This window comes from Scyliorhinus torazame, chromosome 7, assembly GCF_047496885.1.
Source record: "Scyliorhinus torazame isolate Kashiwa2021f chromosome 7, sScyTor2.1, whole genome shotgun sequence".
Lineage (NCBI taxonomy): Eukaryota > Metazoa > Chordata > Chondrichthyes > Carcharhiniformes > Scyliorhinidae > Scyliorhinus > Scyliorhinus torazame.
This window is the reverse complement of record NC_092713.1, coordinates 170,024,939-170,044,233: the sequence shown is the minus strand read 5'-3', so window position 1 is coordinate 170,044,233 and position 19,295 is coordinate 170,024,939. Positions and strand designations below refer to the sequence as shown.

Here is a 19,295-nt window from a genome sequence, read left to right as displayed (position 1 = left end):
TACTGACCCTCTGACAGTGCAGCACTCCCTCAGTACTGATCCTCTGACAGTGCAGCACTCCCTCAGTACTGACCCTCTGACAGTACAGCACTCCCTCAGTACTGACCCTCTGACAGTGCAGCACTCCCTCAGTACTGACCCTCTGACAGTACAGCACTCCCTCAGTACTGATCCTCTAACAGTGCAGCACCCCCTCAGTACTGATGCTGTGACAGTGCAGTACTCCCTCAGTACTGACTCTCAGACAGTGCAGTACTCCCTCAGTACTGATCCTCTGACAGTACAGCACTCCCTCAGTACTGATCCTCTGACAGTGCAGCACCCCCTCAGTACTGACCCTCTGACAGTGCAGCACTCCCTCAGTTCTGACACTCTGACAGTGCAGCACTCCCACAGTACTGACCCTCAGACAGTGCAGCACTCCCTCAGTACTGACCCTCTGACAGTGCAGCACTCCCTCAATACTGACATTCTGACAGTGCAGCACTCCCTCAGTACTGACCCTCAGACAGTGCAGCACTCCCTCAGTACTGACCCTCTGACAGTGCAGCACTCCCTCAGTACTGACCCTCTGACAGTGCAGCACTCCCTCAGTACTGACACTCTGACAGTGCAGCACTCCCTCAGTACTGATCCTCTAACAGTGCAGCACCCCCTCAGTACTGACCCTCTGACAGTACAGCACTCCCTCAGTACTGACCCTCTGACAGTGCAGCACTCCCTCAGTACTGACCCTCTGACAGTACAGCACTCCCTCAGTACTGATCCTCTGACAGTGCAGCACCCCCTCAGTACTAATGCTGTGACAGTGCAGTACTCCCTCAGTACTGACTCTCAGACAGTGCAGTACTCCCTCAGTACTGACCCTCTGACAGTACAGCACTCCCTCAGTACTGATCCTCTGACAGTGCAGCACCCCCTCAGTACTGACCCTGTGACAGTGCAGTACTCCCTCAGTACTGACTCTCAGACAGTGCATCAATCCCTCAGCACTGACCCTCTGACAGTGCAGCACTCACTCAGTGCTGAACTTCTGGCAAAGAACAAAGAACAATACAGCACAGGAACAGACCCTTCGGCCCTCCAAGCCTGTAACGATCATGATGCCGTCCCTTGACCCAAACCCTCAGCACTTCCTTCTGCCGTATCCCTCTATACCCATCCTATCCATGTGTTTGTCAAGATGCCTTTTGAACGTCGTATCTGCTTCCTCAACCTCCCCTGGCAACGTATTCCAGGCACTCACCACCCTCTGCGTAAAAAATCTGCCTTGCACATCTCCTCTAAACTTTGCCCCACGGACCTTAAACCTATGTCCCCTGGTGACTGACCCCTCCACCCTGGGAAAGAGTGCCTGCCCATCCACTCTATCCATGACCCTCATAATCTTGTAGACCTCTATCAGGCCACCCCTCAACCTCCGTCTTTCTAATGAAAACAGTCTGAGTCTATTCAGCCTCTCCGCATAGCTAACACCCTCCAGACCAGGCAACATCCTGGTAAACCTCCTCTGCACCCTCCCCAAAGCCTCCACATCCTTCTGCTACTTTGGCGACCAGAATTGTGCGCAATATTCCAAGTGCGGCCTTACCAAGGTTCGATACAACTGTAGCATGACTTGCCAGTTTTTATACTCGATGCCCCGTCCAATGAAGGCAAGCATTCCCTATGCTTTCTTGACTACCTTGTCCACTTATGTTGCCACTTTCAAAGATCTGTGGACCTGCTCACCCAGATCTCTCCGAACTTTCTATATTCCAAAGAGTTTTGCCATTGACGGTATATTTCCCCCCTATGTTAGACCTACCAAAATGCATTACCTCACATTTGTCTGGATAAACCCCATTTGCCATTTCTCTGCCCAAGTCTCCAACCTATCTATGTCCTGCTGTATCCTCTGACAATCCTCAACACTATCTGTCACTCCACCAAGCTTGATGTCATCCGTGAACTTACTAATCAGAGCAGCTACATTTTTCTCCAAATCATTTATGTTTACTACAAACAACAGAGGCCCAAGCACAGATCCCTGTGGAACACCACTAGTCACAACCTTCCATTCAGAAAAACACCCTTCCACTGCTACCCTTTGCCTTCTGTGACCAAGTCAGTTCTGGATCCATCTTACCACCTCACCTCTGATCCCGTGTGACTTCACCTTTTGTACCAGTCAGCCAAGAGGCACCCTGTCAAAGGCTTTACTGAAGTCCATGGAAACAACATCCACCACCCTCCCCTCATCAATCAAATGATGGTGCAGCACTCCCTCAGTACTGACTCTCCAACAGAGCAGCACTACCCTAGTATTGACCTTCTGACAGTGCAGCACTCCCTCATACCCTTCAACAGTGTAACACTCCCTCAATACTGACCCTCTGACAGTGCAACACTCCCTCAATACTGACCCTGACAGTGCAGCGCTCCCTCAATACTGACCCTCTGACAATGCAGCATTCCCTCAATACTGACACTCTCTCAGCATTGACCCTCCAACTGTGCAGCACTCCTTCAGTACTGATCCTCTGACAGTGCAGCACTGCCTCAGTACTGATCCTCTGACAGTGCAGCACTCCTGCAGTACTGACCCTCTGACATTGCAGCACTCCTGCAGTACTGACCCTCCAACAGTGCAGCACTCCCTCAGTATTGGCCATCTGACAGTGCAGTACTCCCTCAGTACTGACCCTCTGACAATGCAGCACTCCCTCAGTACTGACCCTCTGACAATGCAGCACTCTCTCAGTACTGACCCTCTGACAGTGCAGCACTCCCACAGTACTGACCCTCTGACAGTGCAGCACTCCCTCAGCCTTGCAGTGAACTTTCTGCCTGGAGTATGTTTTCAAATCAGAGTACTTGAACCCGTGCCCCTGACTCAAGGACATTGCTGTCAATTTGCGTATGTTGATAGAAAGCTGTGCAGGTCATGAGTTCATTCTTCACTGTGACTGTGTTAAGGCTGTGATCTCAGGTAAGTAACATTGATATGTTTTCTGCAATGTTGTCTGACATCAGACAGTGTTTTATATTGCTGAATGCGACTTCAGAACTTTTAAACCACATTTATTTTTCTATTGATATGATCAGCTGCTGTTGGAGTTCTGATCCAATTCAATATTCTGTATGAAATGGAAAAGGAAGTATTTTGTGAGTTAACTTTTGCATGTGAATGCAAGAGGCATTTTAGCAGATATATTACTGTCAACTTAATATATGTGTGTGTGCGCATTACTATAAAGTCTGCTTGTATGTGTGTGTGAATATTACTGTAAATTCTGTGTGTGTGAATATTACTGTAAAGTATGTGTGTGTGAATTTTTGTGTAAAATCTGTCTGTGTGTGATTATTACTGTAAAGTCAAACTGTGTGTGTATGAATATAACTGCAAAGCCTATATATGTGTGTATGAATATCACGGTGAAGTCTGGATGTATATGTGTGAATATTACTGTAAAGTCTGTGTGTATGTTACTGTAAAGTCTATTTGTGTGTGTGTGAATATTACTATGAAGTCTGTAAGTGTGTGTGTGTGAATGTTACTGGAAAGTCTGTATGTGTGTGTGAATATTACTGTAATGGTTTGTATGTGTGTGTGAATGTTAGTCAAGTTTGTGTGTGTATGTTACTGTGAAGTTTGTGTGTGAATATTACTGTATATCTGTATGTGTGTGTGAATATTACTATAAAGTCTGTGTGTGTGAATGTTACTATAGTTTGTGGGTGAATATTACTGTATATTTGTATACGTGAATATTGATGTAAAGTCTGTGTGTGTGAATGTTACTGTAAAGTTTGTGTGTGAATATTACTGTATATCTGCATGTGTGAATATTACTGTAAAGTCTGTGTGTGTGTGAATGTTACTGATAAGTTGTATGAATATTATTGTAATGTTTGTGTGTGAATGGTACTGTCAAGTTTGTGTGTGAATATTACTGTATATCTGTATGTGTGAATATTACTGCATATCTGTATGTGTGAATATTACTGTAAAGTCTGTGTGTAAAAGTCTGTGTGTGTGTGTGAATGTTACTGTAAAGTTGTGTGTGTGTGTGAATGTTACTGGAAAGTCTGCGTGAATTTAACTGTAAAGCAGTGTTTTTCAAACTTTTTTTCCGGGGACTCATTTTTACCAACCGGCCACTCTTTGCGACCCATGCCGTCAACCTTCGTGACCCACTCCGGCCGACCTTCGCCACTCACGCCGGCTGACATTTGCGACCCACACCGGCCAACCTTCGCGACCCACCATTTTCTCTTAACTTGTTTGCTGCTGACAAAATGGAGGAATCGCAATCGCGCCCAAAGCATGTGATGTCGGCGTTCGGGAGGCGTGATCTGCCCTCTGTCTCCCTTCAGGCAGGAAGATCACATAGAATTGTTTAAAATATCTTCTGCGTCTCCGATTGCGCAAATTTGCGGGCAACAGCCGGCTTTTAACAATGCCTGCTGCAAGCGGCCTTCAAAAAGGCTGCAACCATATTAAAGAAATGCGGCGCACTGCACATGCGTGCCCGCTCATCGATGTGCATCCGCAAAATTCTGCGCATACGCACCGATGAGCGGGCACGCATACGCAATGCGGCTGCATTTTTAAAATATGGTTGCAGCCTTTTTGAAGACCGCTCACAGCCGGCATTGCTAAAAGTTGGCTTCTGTGGCTGTTGCGCGCGGACATGCGCAATCGGGAGCGCCACTACGGATGGCTCCGCGACCCTCCCAACACCCGCCCGCGACCCACCCGCGGGTCACGACCCCGACTTTGAAAATGCCTTCTGTAAAGTCTGTGTGTGTGTCAATGTTACTGTGAAGTTTGTGTGAATATTACTGTATATCTGTATATGTGAATATTACTGTAAAGTCTGTGTGTGTGTGAATGTTACTGTAAAGTTTGTGTGACTATTACTGTAATGTTTGTGTGTGTGACTATTACTGTAAAGTTTGTGTGTGAATGTTACTGTAAAGTTTGTGTGTGTGTGAATACGAAGAACAAAGAAAGGTATCGGGCAGGAACAGGCCCTTTGGCCCTCCAAGCCTGTGACAATCATGATACCCTAAGTTAAAAAAATTTCTGCCCTTACTCGGTCCGTATCCTTCTATTTCCTCCCTATTCAGGTACTCATCCAGGTGCCTCTTAAATGTTGCTAATGTGCCTGCTTCCACCACATCCTCTGGATGCGTTCCAGGCACCCATCACTGCGTGAAAAATGTACCCCGCACATCTTCCTTCAGCTTTCCCCCTCTCACCTTGAACCTGTGCCCCCTTGTAATTGACACTTCCATGTTACTGTAAAGTCTGTGTGTGAATGTTACTGTAAAGTTTGTGTGAATGTTACTGTAAAGTCTGTGTGTGAATGTTACTGTAACGTCTGTGTGTGTGAATGTCACTGTAAAGTCTATGTAAATGTTACTGTAAAGTTTGTGTGTGTGTGAATGTTACTGGAAAGTCTATGTGTGAATGTTACTGTAAAGTTTGTGTGTGTGTGAATGTTACTGGAAAGTCTATGTGTGAATGTTACTAGAAAGTTTATGTGTGTGAATGTCACTGTAAAGTCTATGTAAATGTTACTGTAAAGTGTGTGTGTGTGAATGGTGCTGTGAAGTCTGTGTGGATGTTACTGGGATGTTTGTGTGTGTGTGAATGTTACTGGAAAGTCTATGTGTGAAAGTTACTGTAAAGTTTGTGGGTGTGTGAATGTTACTGGAAAGTCTATGTGTGAATGTTACTGAAAAGTTTATATGTGTGTGAATGTTATTGTAAAGTTTGTGTGTGTGAACGTAACTGGAAAGTCTGTGTGCGAATGTTACTGTAAAGTTTGTGCGTGTGTGAATGTCACTGTAAAGTTTTGAGTGTGTGAATGTTACTGGAAAGGCATGTAGCTAACGCCAGATATTATAACACTTGGTATAATATCTGCTGGAATTTAAAATCAATGAGGGACAGGCGAGTCGATGCCCGGGAGGGGGTTGAAGTATTGAACAAGATTCAGTGTGAATCAGTGCGATGAGTGAACCGCATGATCTCTCCGGGTGCACGTCTTTGCCAGCTGCTGATGTGTAGATTTTATTTCTGATTCTTATGCAATGCAGCAGTCCCTTTCGCCTTGTTTTTGTGCAAGTTGGAAGCAAACGAGTGAGCTCGAGAGAGAGAGGGGGGGGGAAGGGAAGGAGGAGTGGAAATTTCCTCCAGCCACTGTAGTCCAATGGTATCAATTGCATGAGGCGGATCACGAAGAAATCACGTTCGCGTGGCACCAATGAGCGTCCTGAGAGGGGGACAGGCTTCACATTATAAATGTCTCCTCTCTCCCAACAGTGCAGCTGAATGAACAATCCTGAACTGGACAGAACAGAACAGAACAGAGAAGAGTATAGCCAAGCCTCTGTAGCAGGAAATCCGAGAGGAGGCGTTGGGCCAGCAAGGTAACAGTAAAACCGAGACAGAGCGTGCTGCCTTCTCAGAAAAAACACCTTCACCACAAAACTCATCACATTGTCTCTTGTATTTCAGCCTCTTGGTTGCTTTGCTGAAGAGTTTGCAGCTTGTCTTTTGGCTCAGTGTGTTGTCGTTGCTGCTTGTTTTTTCCCCGGTGACGAGCCAGAAATGTATTTGTAATAACTGGGCGTTTTGTTTTGTAGTCTGTTTTTGGCGGAGGATGCGGATCTCACGCTGTTTCCTGTTTCTGGTAAAAAAATGCGGCAATATCAAGCCGGCGAATTGGCGGAACCAACATGTAGGTTTAACGAGCAGATTGGTTAGGGTTAGCAATTGGTTGAGGATTGGAGGGGGAAAAATTGGTATTGTTCATTTTAATTTTGCATGTTGCTGATTTGCATGTCCGGGTTGATCAGAGTGGGAGGGGAATATTGAGGGGTGGGTTTGCATGTTGGGGAGCTGCATTGATCGAAATTGTACCCAGGGGCTGGGGTGTGCATGCTTAGGGGGGGTTTAATCCATGTGAGCCAGCCAGCCGGAGGAGGATGATGATGATCAAGGGCAGCTTGTGCATGTATCTGGCTGGGAGCTGCTGCCGGGCTCTGCGTGCTCTGCGTGCTCGGGGCTACCCTACACCCTCTCCATTGTCCCGGGCTGGGGGCTGCCTGCTCCCCCCACCATCTCCCACCCCACACCTCTGGACATCTGTAAGTCTGCACGGTCGACTGGATATAGTCACCCTTGGGGGTGAGGAGAGGTCCACAGACCGCGATTAACCCCCCGACCCAACACAGTAATCAATCCATTTACATTGAAATGTATCAAATTGACACGATTGGACTTCCAAATTTAATATTATTTCTTGTGCAAATGGAGATCCCATTTGCATTTTATTAAATTGGTGTTACAAATTGGGAAATTGACACATTGGAATAATTTCTCTTTCCCCCCCCACCCCCAAAGTCCGTTCTTTTGCAAGTGGACATTTCATTTGCAATTGTTTTTGTTGCAAAGTTCGGCGTTTGTTTTTTATTTAAAAGCTACAAGTAACCGAATGAAAGGACGGTGAGGTGTATGAGTCCCTGGAGTATTGCAGGTCGCACGGTTTCAGACTGCTCTCTGTGGGTGTGTGTGAGCTCTTTCTGTATTCTGCAACTGTGCCATGTGGCCACTGCGGTTAACGACCTCCATTTCTTGCTTCTCTTCCCCTCTCTCTCTGCCCCTCTCTACCTCTCTCTCGCAGACTTACAAGATGGCCACTTCAGCCAGCGCCAATCTCAGCAAAATCGTCAAGAAGAATTACATGGAGCTGCCCCAGGATGGCAAGGTGCAGGCCATGTACATCTGGATCGATGGCACAGGAGAGTCAGTCCGCTGCAAGACCCGAACTTTGGACAAGGAGCCCAAGGCCGTTTCTGGTATGTGCCTCCATCTCCCTTTCCTATTAGACTGGCCTCTGATGGAGGGGAATGAAAACATAACACCGCCTCATTAATAAAAACCACTTCATCAGTGTAAAGTGTTGCAAACATGGACATGCTCTTTGCATCCTGCTTCAAGTTTAGAAATCCTGAATGTGAACGCTGGGGCACAACTGTAAAGCCCATGAAATAATAATGAACTCCAGCCATTACACTGCATGTGAGTGTGTACATTTGTTAAAAAGCTTTCAAACTCCAGATTGTGATTGTCCAGACTTTCTGGAAAACATTTCTTTTGACTTGATGCATTTGAATCCCAACATTTGTTTTCTATCTCTGCTGTTTTTTTGGGAGAGGGGGTGGTTGCCATCATCCCGGAGTGTTGACAGGCTATTTGGATTGGATTTGTTTATTGTCACGTATACCGAGGTACAGTGAAAAGTATTTTTCTGCGAGCAGATCATTTGGTACAAGAAAAGAAAATACATAATAAGGCTACACAATACATAGACACATGCATCAGGTGAAGCATACGGGGGTGTAGAATTCAAACCATAAGAGGGTCGTTTAGGAGTCTGGTAACAGCGGGGAAGAAGCTGTTTTTGAATCTGTTTGTGCGTGTTCTCAGACTTTTGTATCTCTTGCTCAACCTTTTAACTACAAGGGGCATCAGCACTGCCAAGCACTCCCTCCCTGATCTCCATTGAGGTGCACTTTTCTCTAGTAGGTTACCAGGTAAGTGATCAAGAATAGGAACCTTGTATTCTCTTCCTAAGCCCTCGGGTGCTGAGGTCAAGAAGAAGCATTGTTCTGTGAAATCCCCTTTGTGCATGGCTTAATAGCAGAGATGTTCTTATGTAAACATCAGTGAAACATTTTGGAATGAGATCGTAAGTACAAACTAATTTAAATATGTGCGAACTAGAGCCTGACGTGTCAAAGTCTGAGGCAAGCCTCAGTGACATTGTGCAGTACAATCACTGATGTTTCCCACTTGGTTGTTGTCCACAATCTAGTCTGGGAACAGTATCGCCTCCTATACATGTAACTGCTGCTGTTGTCATGGTGACTGTTATCACAAATTGTTTTAGTCCCATCTAATTTGATAATGCGTTGTTGTAGTGTAAGGTGTTAGCATTAAAATAAATGTCCTTGCATCATGTTGTGAATTTGGATTTATTTTCACTGCCCCAGGATATGGCTGGTTGTCTAGTCCAGGAGGGGCAGCAAATGTGATTTTTGGAGTGGCCTGCCTCTAAAGTTCACTGGTGTGGGGAGACTTGTTTGCATGAGGCTAAGGATATTTCGGGAAGTGGATACTTTTTCAATGGCAGTCCGTGAGCTTCAAAGACATAATAGTTTTGCGCTGGCTCCATGTTTTTCTGCGTGACCCACTGAAGCTGTGCTAGTTGTGTGACCCTTTTCATTTTTATGGTGGGAGGGCTTTTCTCACTCTGGCGTTCTTATTTAGTTACCTTGAAGCTCTGCTTGTCCCTTGCAGATCTCCCAGAATGGAATTTTGATGGCTCAAGTACGTATCAATCGGAGGGCTCCAACAGTGACATGTACCTCATCCCATCTGCCATGTTTCGGGATCCTTTCCGTAAGGATCCCAACAAGCTCATCCTCTGTGAAGTCCTCAAGTATAACAGGAAGCCAGCAGGTAAACACGGAGACATGTCTCCACTTGGAAAATGAAATAACAGAGAAATTCATAGAGTCATTCAGTTCAGGAAATTGACTTGTATTAATGCAACGCAGGAATATTATAAAGCAAAACTTACACTTAAGTAGATATTGGGGCAATGGCCAAAAATCTGAGGGGGGAGTTTCTAGAGGTTGGGACCTAGGCACAGCCACCAGTGGAAGTTCAAATCAGGAATGTTTACAGAATGAAAGGATCTCCTTTCATACCAACACTGGCTTGAGTTACCTAGTTAATCTTCTAGCTTTGCAGATTTTTTTCATTTTGAGTCCATTGTACTTCCCTTCTGGATGTCAGTATTGAATCTGCTTCCATGCTGTGTGTTTCACTGAGTGAGGGAAGGTGGGTGAATCTCCATGCTTTTCCATGGCAATCCTATTTGATGGTGTCTTTCTGGTAAATTTATGCATACCCTCCAGGATCTTGTAGAAATTTATCAACCCAAACTGTCTGTTGCATTGCCATGTCTTCAAGGTAAAGTGCAGATCCCATCAAGGCATCCTTTTCTATCTTTCAGTGAAACGACTAACCCAGACAGTTTTGTGCAGTTGGTGCATCTGTCCCAGAAGGCCATTGCAATCTGCAAAGACATGGCCTGTTTGTGTCATCCATCTAGATCCTTAGTAGTGAGTGTTCAAAATGCAAACCTGATGCATTATCCTGTCCAAGGAACCATATTGTCCAAATGATACCCGTTGCGAGCATTGGAAAGCTTTATTTTTATCAGAATTTTTAGTTCTTAGTTTCTGGGATACACCATATTTAGAGCTATCTAAGGTGTCTGTGTCCTAATAGATGGGAAACCAATCAATAACTTACAAATGATTCTGTTTCTACAGAAAGTAACCTTCGAAACTCGTGCCAGAAAATAATGGCCATGGTCTCCGATGAACATCCATGGTTTGGAATGGAACAGGAGTATACTCTGTTAGGAACAGATGGGCATCCCTTTGGATGGCCTTCCAATGGCTTTCCTGGACCACAGGGTGCAGTATACCTTCCACATTTCCTTTAGATCGTGAGTAAGAATGTCTGGCAGATGTTACTGTTAGCAGTACAACTTTAAATGAGGCATTTGAATCTACTGAGTGGAGGGAGTGGGAGTCAATGGTAACTTATAACTGCTGAAGAAACTAGTCTGTCCTTGGAAGCCAATGTGAATCCATCCCTGAGCAGAGTGAATTTGAATGTTAAATTATTCAAAAGACCACATTCAAAGATATTTTGATGTAAGTGGTCTCAATGGAAGTCTGCTTCTTTATACCCATTAATTATTTTTGGTAGTACAGATTTGAATGTTCAATAAGACTATTTTTCTGGTGAAACCTGTAACTGATGGAGTTATTGTTACCCTCCAGGACCCTATTACTGTGGCGTTGGTGCAGATAAAGCTTATGGTCGGGATATTGTGGAGGCTCACTACCGAGCATGTCTATATGCTGGGATTCACTTGTCTGGTACCAATGCTGAAGTGATGGCTTCTCAGGTAAGAGCCGGGTGTGCTGCAAGGGTTGCTGTTTGGAATTCTCTTTGTAAAATTTGTGATTTTTAGTTTAAGCGGCGCAATCATCTTTGGGCACAATGATGGTTTGTAGGGATTGTACGATTTGCAATCCAATAATCAGTTCAACATTGGTGGTGTGGGAGCTTTTAGAAAAAGGTAACCGAGTGGCAGTAGTTAGCACTGCTGCCTCACAGCGCCGGGGACCCAAATTCCAGCCTTGAGTCACTGATTGTGTGGAGGTTGCATCTTCTCAGTGTCTGTGTGGGTTTGCTCCAGTTTCCTCCTACAGTCCAAAGATGAGCAGTGTTAGGTGGATTGGTCATGCTGAATTGCCTCTTTAGCGTCAAAAGATATATAGGTTAACTGGGGTTACAGCAAGTTGGGTACGGAAGTGAGCCTAGATAGGGTGTTCTTTGGGGTCAGTGCAGCCTCGGTGGGTCAAATTGCTGCCTTCTGTAGTGTAGGGATGACGTGGGATCGCTCTGACAAGTGAAGACTATTAAAGGAGACCAACATGGAATGTGTTTGATTTGGCCTTTGAGGTTTGTTTATGGGACGTGGGCATCGCAGGTTGTGCCAGCATTTAATGCCCATCCCTAATTGCCCTTGAGGGCGCATTAAAGTAAATCACATTGCTGTGGATCTGGAGTCACATGTGGGCCAGACCACGTAAGGGCAGCAGATTTCCTTCCCCGAGAGGGCATTGATAAACCAGATGGGTTTTTACGACCATCAACAATGGTTTCATGGTCATCATTAGACTTTCAATTCCGGATATTTTTTTAAATTCAAATTTCACCATCTAGTTGTGGGATATGAACCTAGATCCCCAGAGCATTACTCTGGGTCTCTGGTTTACTAGTCCAGTGACCATTCCACTGCAGTCTCTAGTTTGCTACGCCATTGCCTCCCCTGAGAAATCTGATTTCTGGTGATTGGCATTGGAAGATAACATGAGAAAAATCTTTCTGTGCAGTAAGAGATTCGAATTTGGAATGTACCGCCTGAAAAGGGTTCAACCGTCTCCATTGTAAATTGGGGCAAATAATTAAAAGAGATAAAATTAGACATGATAAAGAACGGGACTAACTGGTTTGTTAAGAGATTCTGCAGATTTGATGACCGAGTGACTACTTTTTCAGCAACTATTCTATTGCTCGAGTGGAAGTATTTGAAGTATGACCACTGATCATCTTTCAGTTTCTGGGGGAAAATATCAGTGTACACTTTTTCCCACTCATGTGAACATTGATGGCAAGGTTGACTTTTGTTGACCATCCCTAATGCCCTAGATGGAAGTGCTTCTGTTCTAGGATGGGCTGAAAGCAATTGGTGGACAGTGTCAGTCAGACAGCTTGATGGTCATTGGGGGGGGCCTGATCAACTCTTTATCAGGCTAAGTGCATGGCCTGCTAGCTTTGCTGGGGCCATCAATAATATCTACCACCAACCCTGTACTGGCCATCCATTCATCGTTTTTTAAGTGAGGGATATGGAGTGAACATAGAAAATACAGCACAGAACAGGCCCTTCGACCCACGATGTTGTGCCGAACTTTTGTACTAGATTAAGAACCAATTAATCTACACCCCATCATTCTACCGTAATCCATGTACCTATCCAGTAGCCGCCTGAAGGTCACTAATGTTTCCGACTCAACTACTTCCACAGGCAGTGCATTCCGTGCCCCCACTGCTGTCTGGGTAAAGAACCTACCTCTGACATCCCCCCTATATCTTCCACCTTTCACCTTAAATTTATGTTCCCTTGTAATGGTTTGTTCTACCCGGGAAAAAGTCTCTGACTGTCTACTCTATCTATTCCCCTGATCATCTTATAAACCTCTATCAAGTCGCTCCTCATCCTTCTCTGTTCTAATGAGAAAAGGCCTAGCACCCTCAACCTTTCCTCGTAAGACCTACTCTCCATTCCAGGCAACATCCTGGTAAATCTCCTTTGCACCTTTTCCAAAGCTTTCACATCCTTCCTAAAATGAGGCGACCAGAACTGTACACAGTACTCCAAATGTGGCCTTACCAAAGTTTTGTACAGCTGCATCATCACCTCACGGCTCTTAAATTCAATCCCTCTGTTAATGAATGCTAGCACACCATAGGCCTTCTTCACAGCTCTATCCACTTGAGTGGCAACTTTCAAAGATGTATGAACATAGACCCCAAGATCTCTCTGCTCCTCCACATTGCCAAGAACCCTGTATTCCGCATTCATATTTGTCCTTCCAAAAAGGACAACCTCTTTTTTCAGGGTTAAACTCCATCTGCCACTTCTCAGCCCAGCTCTGCATCCTATCTATGTCTCTTTGCAGCCGACAACAGCCCTCCTCACTATCTACAACTCTGCCAATCTTCGTATCGTCTGCAAATTTACTGACCCACCCTTCAACTCCCTCATCCAAGTCATTAATGAAAATCACAAACTGAGGACCCAGAACTGATCCCTTCGGTACGCCACTGGTAACTGGGATCCAGGCTGAATATTTGCCATCCACCACCACTCTCTGACTTCTATCGGTTAGCCAGTTCGTTATCCAACTGGCCAAATTTCCGACTATCCCATGCCTCCTTACATTCTGCATAAGCCTACCATGGGGAAGCTTATCAAATGCCTTACTAAAATCCATGTACACCACATCCACTGCTTTACCTTCATCCACGTGCTTGGTCACCTTACATAATTCAATAAGACTTGAGGCAAGACCTACCCCTCTCAAATCCATGCTGACTATCCCTAATCAAGCAGTGTCTTTCCAGATGCTCAGAAATCCTATCCCTCGGTACCCTTCCCATTACTTTGCCTACCACCGAAGTAAGACTAACTGGCCTGTCATTCCCAGGGTTATCCCCATTCCCTTTTTTGAACAGGGGCACGACCTTCACCACTCCAATCCCCTGGTACCACCCCTGTTGACAGTGAGGACGAAAAGATCATTGCCAACGGCTCTGCGATTTCACCTCTTGCTTCCCATAGAATTCTTGGATATATCCCGTCAGGCCCGGGGGACTTGTCTATCCTCCAATTTTTCAAAATGCTCAACACATCTTCCTTCCTAACAAGTATCTCCTCTAGCTTACCAGTCTGTTTCACACTGTCCTCTCCAACAATATGGTCCCTCTCATTTGTAAATACAGAAGAAAAGTACTCGCTCAAGACCTCACCTATCTCTTCAGACTCCAGACATAATCTCCCACTACTGCCCTTGATCGGACCTACCCTCGCTCTAGTCATTCTCATATTTCTCACGTATGTGTAAAAGACCTTGGGGTTTTCCTTGATCCTACCCGTCAAAGATTTTTCATGCCCTCTCTTCGCTCTCCTAATCCCTTTCTTCAGTTCCCTCCTGGCTATCTTGTATCCCTCCAGCGCCTTGTCTGAACCTTGTTTCCTCAGCATTGCACAAGTCTCCTTCTTCCTCTTAACAAGACATTCAACCTCTTGTCAACCATGGTTCCCTCACTCGACCATCTCTTCCCTGCCTGACAGGGACATACATATCAAGGACACTTAGTTCCTTGAACAAGTTCCACATTTCAATTGTGTCCTTCCCTGACAGCCCATGTTCCCAAATTATGCACTTCAGTTCTTGTCTGACAGCATCGTATTTACTCTCCCCCCCAATTGTAAACCTTGCCCTGTTGCACGCACCTATCCCTCTCCATTACTAAAGTGAAAGTCACAGAATTGTGGTCACTATCTCCAAAATGCTCCCCCACTAACAAATCTAACACTTGTCCTGGTTCATTACCAAATCCAATATGGCCTCCCCTCTGGTCGGACAATCGACATACTGTGTTAGAAAAGGTTCCTGGACACACTGCACAAACACCACCCCATCCAAACTATTTGATCTAAAGAGTTTCCACTCAATATTTGGGAAGTTAAAGTCGCCCATGACTACTACCCTATGACTTTGGCACCTTTCCCAATCTGTTCCTCCACATCTCTGCTGCTATTTGGAGGGGGGGGGGGGGGGGTATAGAGAACTCTACAAGGTGACTGCTCCATTCCTATTTGTGACTTCAACCCATACTACCTCAGTAGGCAGATTCTCCTCAAACTGCCTTTCTGCAGCTGTTATACTATCTCTAATTCACAATGCCACCCCCCACCTCTTTTACCACCCTCCCTAATATTATTGAAACATCTATAACCAGGGACCTCCAACAACCATTTCTATCCAAGTTTCCGTGATGGCCACCACATCGTAGTCCCAAGTACCGTTCCATGCCTTAAGTTCACCCACCTTATTCTTGATGTTTCTTGCGTTGAAGTATACACACTTCAACCCATCTCCGTGCCTGCAAGTACTCTCCTTTGTCATTGTTCCCTTCCCCACTGCCTCATTACACGCTTTGGCGTCCTGAATATCGGCTACCTTAGTTGCTGGACTACAAATCTGGTTCCCATTCCACTGCCAAATTAGTTTAAACCCTCCCGAAGAGTACTACAAAACCTCCCTCCCAGGATGTTGGTGCCCCTCTGGTTTGGATGCAACCCATCCTGCTTGTACAGGTCCCACCTTCCCCAGAATGCGCTCCAATTATCCAAATACCTGAAGCCCTCCCTCCTACACATTCCTGCAGCCACGTGTTCAACTGCACTCTCTCCCTATTCCTAGCCTCGCTATCACGTGGCACTGGCACAAACCAGAGATGACAACTCTGTCTGTCCTGGCTTTTAACTTCCAGCCTAACACCCTACCTATGTCGTTGCTACCAATGTGCACCACAACCTCTGGCTGCTCCCCCTCCCCCTTAAGGATCCTGAAGACACGATCCGAGACGTCATGGACCCTGGCACCCGGGAGGCAACAAACCATCTGAGAATCTCACCTGTGCCCACAGAACCGCCTGTCCGTACCTCTAACTATTGAGTCCCCTATAACTCGTGCTCTCCTAATCTCCCCCATCCCTTCCCTTCTGAGCCCCAGAGCCAGACCTCGTGCCAGAGACCCGGTCACTGCAGCCTACACCTGCTAGGTTAATCCCCCCCCCCCCCCCCCCCCCAAAACCGCATCCAAAGCGGTATACTTATTGTTGAGAGGAACGACCACCGGGGATCCCTGCACTGACTGCTTCCTCCTCTTCCCACCTCTAACTGTTACCCAGCTACCTTTGTTCTCAGTTGAAACTATGTCTCTGTAGCTTCTATCTATCACCCCTCAGCTTCCCGAATGATCCTCCGTTCATCCAGTTCCCTAACACTGTCTGTGAGGAGCTGGAGACGGCTGCAAGGACATCGGTGGTCTCCGTTACCTCGCACATTCTGCAGGAGGAATATTCCACTGCCCGAGCTGCCATCACCTTAATAAATTTTTTTAAAAAAAGTAAATAGCTTACCTGCTCAAGTTTCAGGTAGTTGAATGGGGGGGTGGGGGGGGGAAGACCCAGGGGCTACTTGCTCCTGTCCTGTCCTTGTGTAACTGCCAGTAAATAATAATGTTATTTATTATTGTCACAAGTCGGCTTACATTAACACTGCAATGAAGTCACTGAAAATCCCCTAGTCGCCACATTCCGGCGCCTGTTCGGGTACACTGAGAATTCAGACTGTCCAATTCACCTAACAAGCCCATCTTTTGGGACTTGTGGGAGGAAACCAGAGCACCCGGAGGAAACCCATGCAGGCACTGGGAGAACTTGCAGACTCTGTACAAACAGTGACCCAAGCCAGGATTCCAACCTGTGAAGCAACTGTGCTACTATGCCGCCACAAAGTGACATTCGCCGTGCTCTTTGGGCCTCTGCCGAAGATGTTTCCTTCTTGAACTAATCCGTTGTTTCCCTTCACAGTGGGAGTACCAGGTTGGACCTTGCGAGGGCATCCATATGGGTGACCACTTATGGATGTCGAGGTTTATTCTGCACCGCGTGTGTGAGGACTTTGGGATCATCGCTAGCTTTGACCCGAAGCCTATTCCTGGGAACTGGAACGGTGCTGGATGTCATACCAACTTTAGCACAAAATCTATGCGGGATGAGGGCGGTTTGAAGTGAGTATCAAATGCTTAAATCCAGTCATTAACAAAATCTGGCACCTTGATTGTTCTGTGCCTATAGAATTGGAGAAACTAAGTGCTTTTTTTTCTTGAAGCAGTTCCCTGGCCTAAATCTGGAGTTACTTTGTGATTTACTCCTGGGTTGAGTGAATGCAACATGATTGATTGAGAGGATAATAAATTATATTTAAAATGTACCCAGTTAATGGCAGCAATGTGTGGGGAAGGGATTGCAAATTCAGCACAAGTAATTTTTTTTCTTTCTTAGATTCATTGAAGAGTGTATTGAAAAACTGGGCAAGAGGCACCAATACCACATTCGTGCCTATGATCCTAAAGGCGGGTTGGACAATGCTAGACGTTTGACTGGCCACCATGAAACCTCCAATATCAATGAGTTCTCAGCGGGTGTTGCCAATAGAGGAGCCAGCATTCGAATTCCTCGATCTGTTGGCCAGGAAAAGAAAGGCTACTTTGAAGACCGCCGTCCATCTGCTAACTGTGACCCTTACGCAGTTACAGAAGCATTGATCCGCACGTGCCTATTGGGCGAGGCTGGGGACAAGCCCATTGAGAATAACAAAAACTAAACCAAGTGCACTAATGGACCTAGCATTTGTAGCAGTGATATCATCTTTTTGAAATGTGGGACCTTTAAAGTCTCTTACTCCTACACTGTACAGGTGCTAAAGGTGGGGGAGGCAAGTTGTTGTGGGGGGGTGCAGGGTGAAGCAAGGTGGCGTGGGAAGAGTTTGAATGAAATTTTGGAGCATAATTGTTTCTGTTTTTATCAAAGTGAGAAACAATATTTGGGATAGGATAACCGGCTGTTCTCTTATTTAGAACAGTTAACATTAACTCTTAAGTTGACTGGTCAACTTCTGATGGACAATAACCTGTAACTTAATACAGTCAACATTGATGTTTAAAGCAGGGCTTTTTATTAAAATGCAGCATTAATATTTTATGGTTGGGTGACACATTTCTAGTTTTACTAACTCTTGGATCTGTACAGATCAACTACTAATCCTGTAAACGACACAATTTCACTAACTCTTGCTGATAGTTTGTATTCTTCCTGAGATTTTTTGCAGTGATTGAGAGTTGTTCTGTGAATGGCTGGTTTAGCACCAGGAAAGATTTTTTGCGACACCTTGTTGGGACACCCCCAAGTCCTGTAATGATTTGAAGTTGTGTTGAGAACCCACCTTCAAAAAAAAAAAAAAATAATAAAAGGGGAAGGAGAGATGCTGTAAGATCACCAGATTTAATATGTAACTAATTTACTCCATTCCTATATAATTAATCTTCACTAATTTACAGTGGTCCTATAAAGGGTCCAAGGGCAGCTTAATGTGATGCCTTTGTATATTAATGACTAAACCCCTCAATGTGCCCTAAGAGATCAAAAATGTTCTTGGGAGTTTTGCAAATGTTTGAAAAATCGGGAGTTGTATGACATTAGCTGACTGCATTCTAATTTGGGGGAGGGGTGGGGGAGAAAACAGGAAGGGGTTTGCAGATCATTAATGTAACTGACTCTTCCTGTAATTAGTTACTGTTGACTTGTCACTTGACCTTTTCTTGCACAATATTTTAAGGCATTGCAGGGAAATGTTCAGTTGTAAAAATTTGTTTCCAGGAGTTATTTCTGTAGTCCCTGCCTAGGTACGTACACTAACTGTGGGATTGGCACCTCCCAGAACTACATTTTGTGCAACAGTTTCTGAAGCATGCTGTAAGCATTGATGTATTTTTTTACCGTATTTTGGTGGTACAAATTTGTTTCCAAGTTCCATGTTTGCTGTAGACTTTTTTAACAAAGAAACAAATTTAGAACCCTTTTTAAATTGTTCTTACTGTCTTGTACTTCGAATTGTCATTGCTAAATTTGAGTAAAGTGGTTTTTAACCAATTGTTTCTGTATAAAACAAACACTGCAATACACGTACTGGTTGAGGGTTTCAGGATGTGTGTGTGAGAGCAGTTCTGATTGAGTGTTTCAGGATGTGTGTGTGCATGTCTCAGCAGCAACTTGTTTCCATGGTTTCCCTGCAATATTCCCCTTACCCTCGATCCACAGTCTTCATTTTGAACTTAGCTGTAGCTGCTCTGTTTTTGGCAAAATTTCTTCGGAAGGACAGCACGGTAGCACAACAAGTGGTTAGCACTGTAGCTTCACAGCACCAGGGTCGCAGGTTCGATTCCCCGCT

General features: G+C 45.2%; 1 protein-coding gene across 3 annotated transcripts; it reads left to right on the top strand.

Annotated features, from left to right (window-relative positions):
• The first annotated feature begins 6,279 nt into the window (after positions 1-6,279).
• LOC140426705 (glutamine synthetase, mitochondrial) lies at positions 6,280-18,997 on the top strand. 3 transcript variants are annotated; one of them, XM_072511792.1, is made up of 8 exons: positions 6,281-6,423; positions 6,640-6,734; positions 7,680-7,854; positions 9,359-9,520; positions 10,402-10,548; positions 10,921-11,048; positions 16,877-17,076; positions 17,351-18,997. In XM_072511792.1, the coding sequence occupies exons 2-8, from the start codon at positions 6,657-6,659 to the stop codon at positions 17,670-17,672; spliced, it is 1,212 nt and encodes a 403-aa protein (XP_072367893.1). In that variant the 5' UTR covers positions 6,281-6,423; positions 6,640-6,656; the 3' UTR covers positions 17,673-18,997. The 3 variants fall into 3 exon arrangements, with proteins under 3 accessions (XP_072367894.1, XP_072367893.1, XP_072367892.1); XM_072511793.1 differs by lacking the exon at positions 6,640-6,734 and having other exon boundaries at positions 6,280-6,423; XM_072511791.1 differs by lacking the exons at positions 6,281-6,423; positions 6,640-6,734 and adding an exon at positions 6,975-7,143.
• Positions 18,998-19,295: the final 298 nt, after the last annotated feature.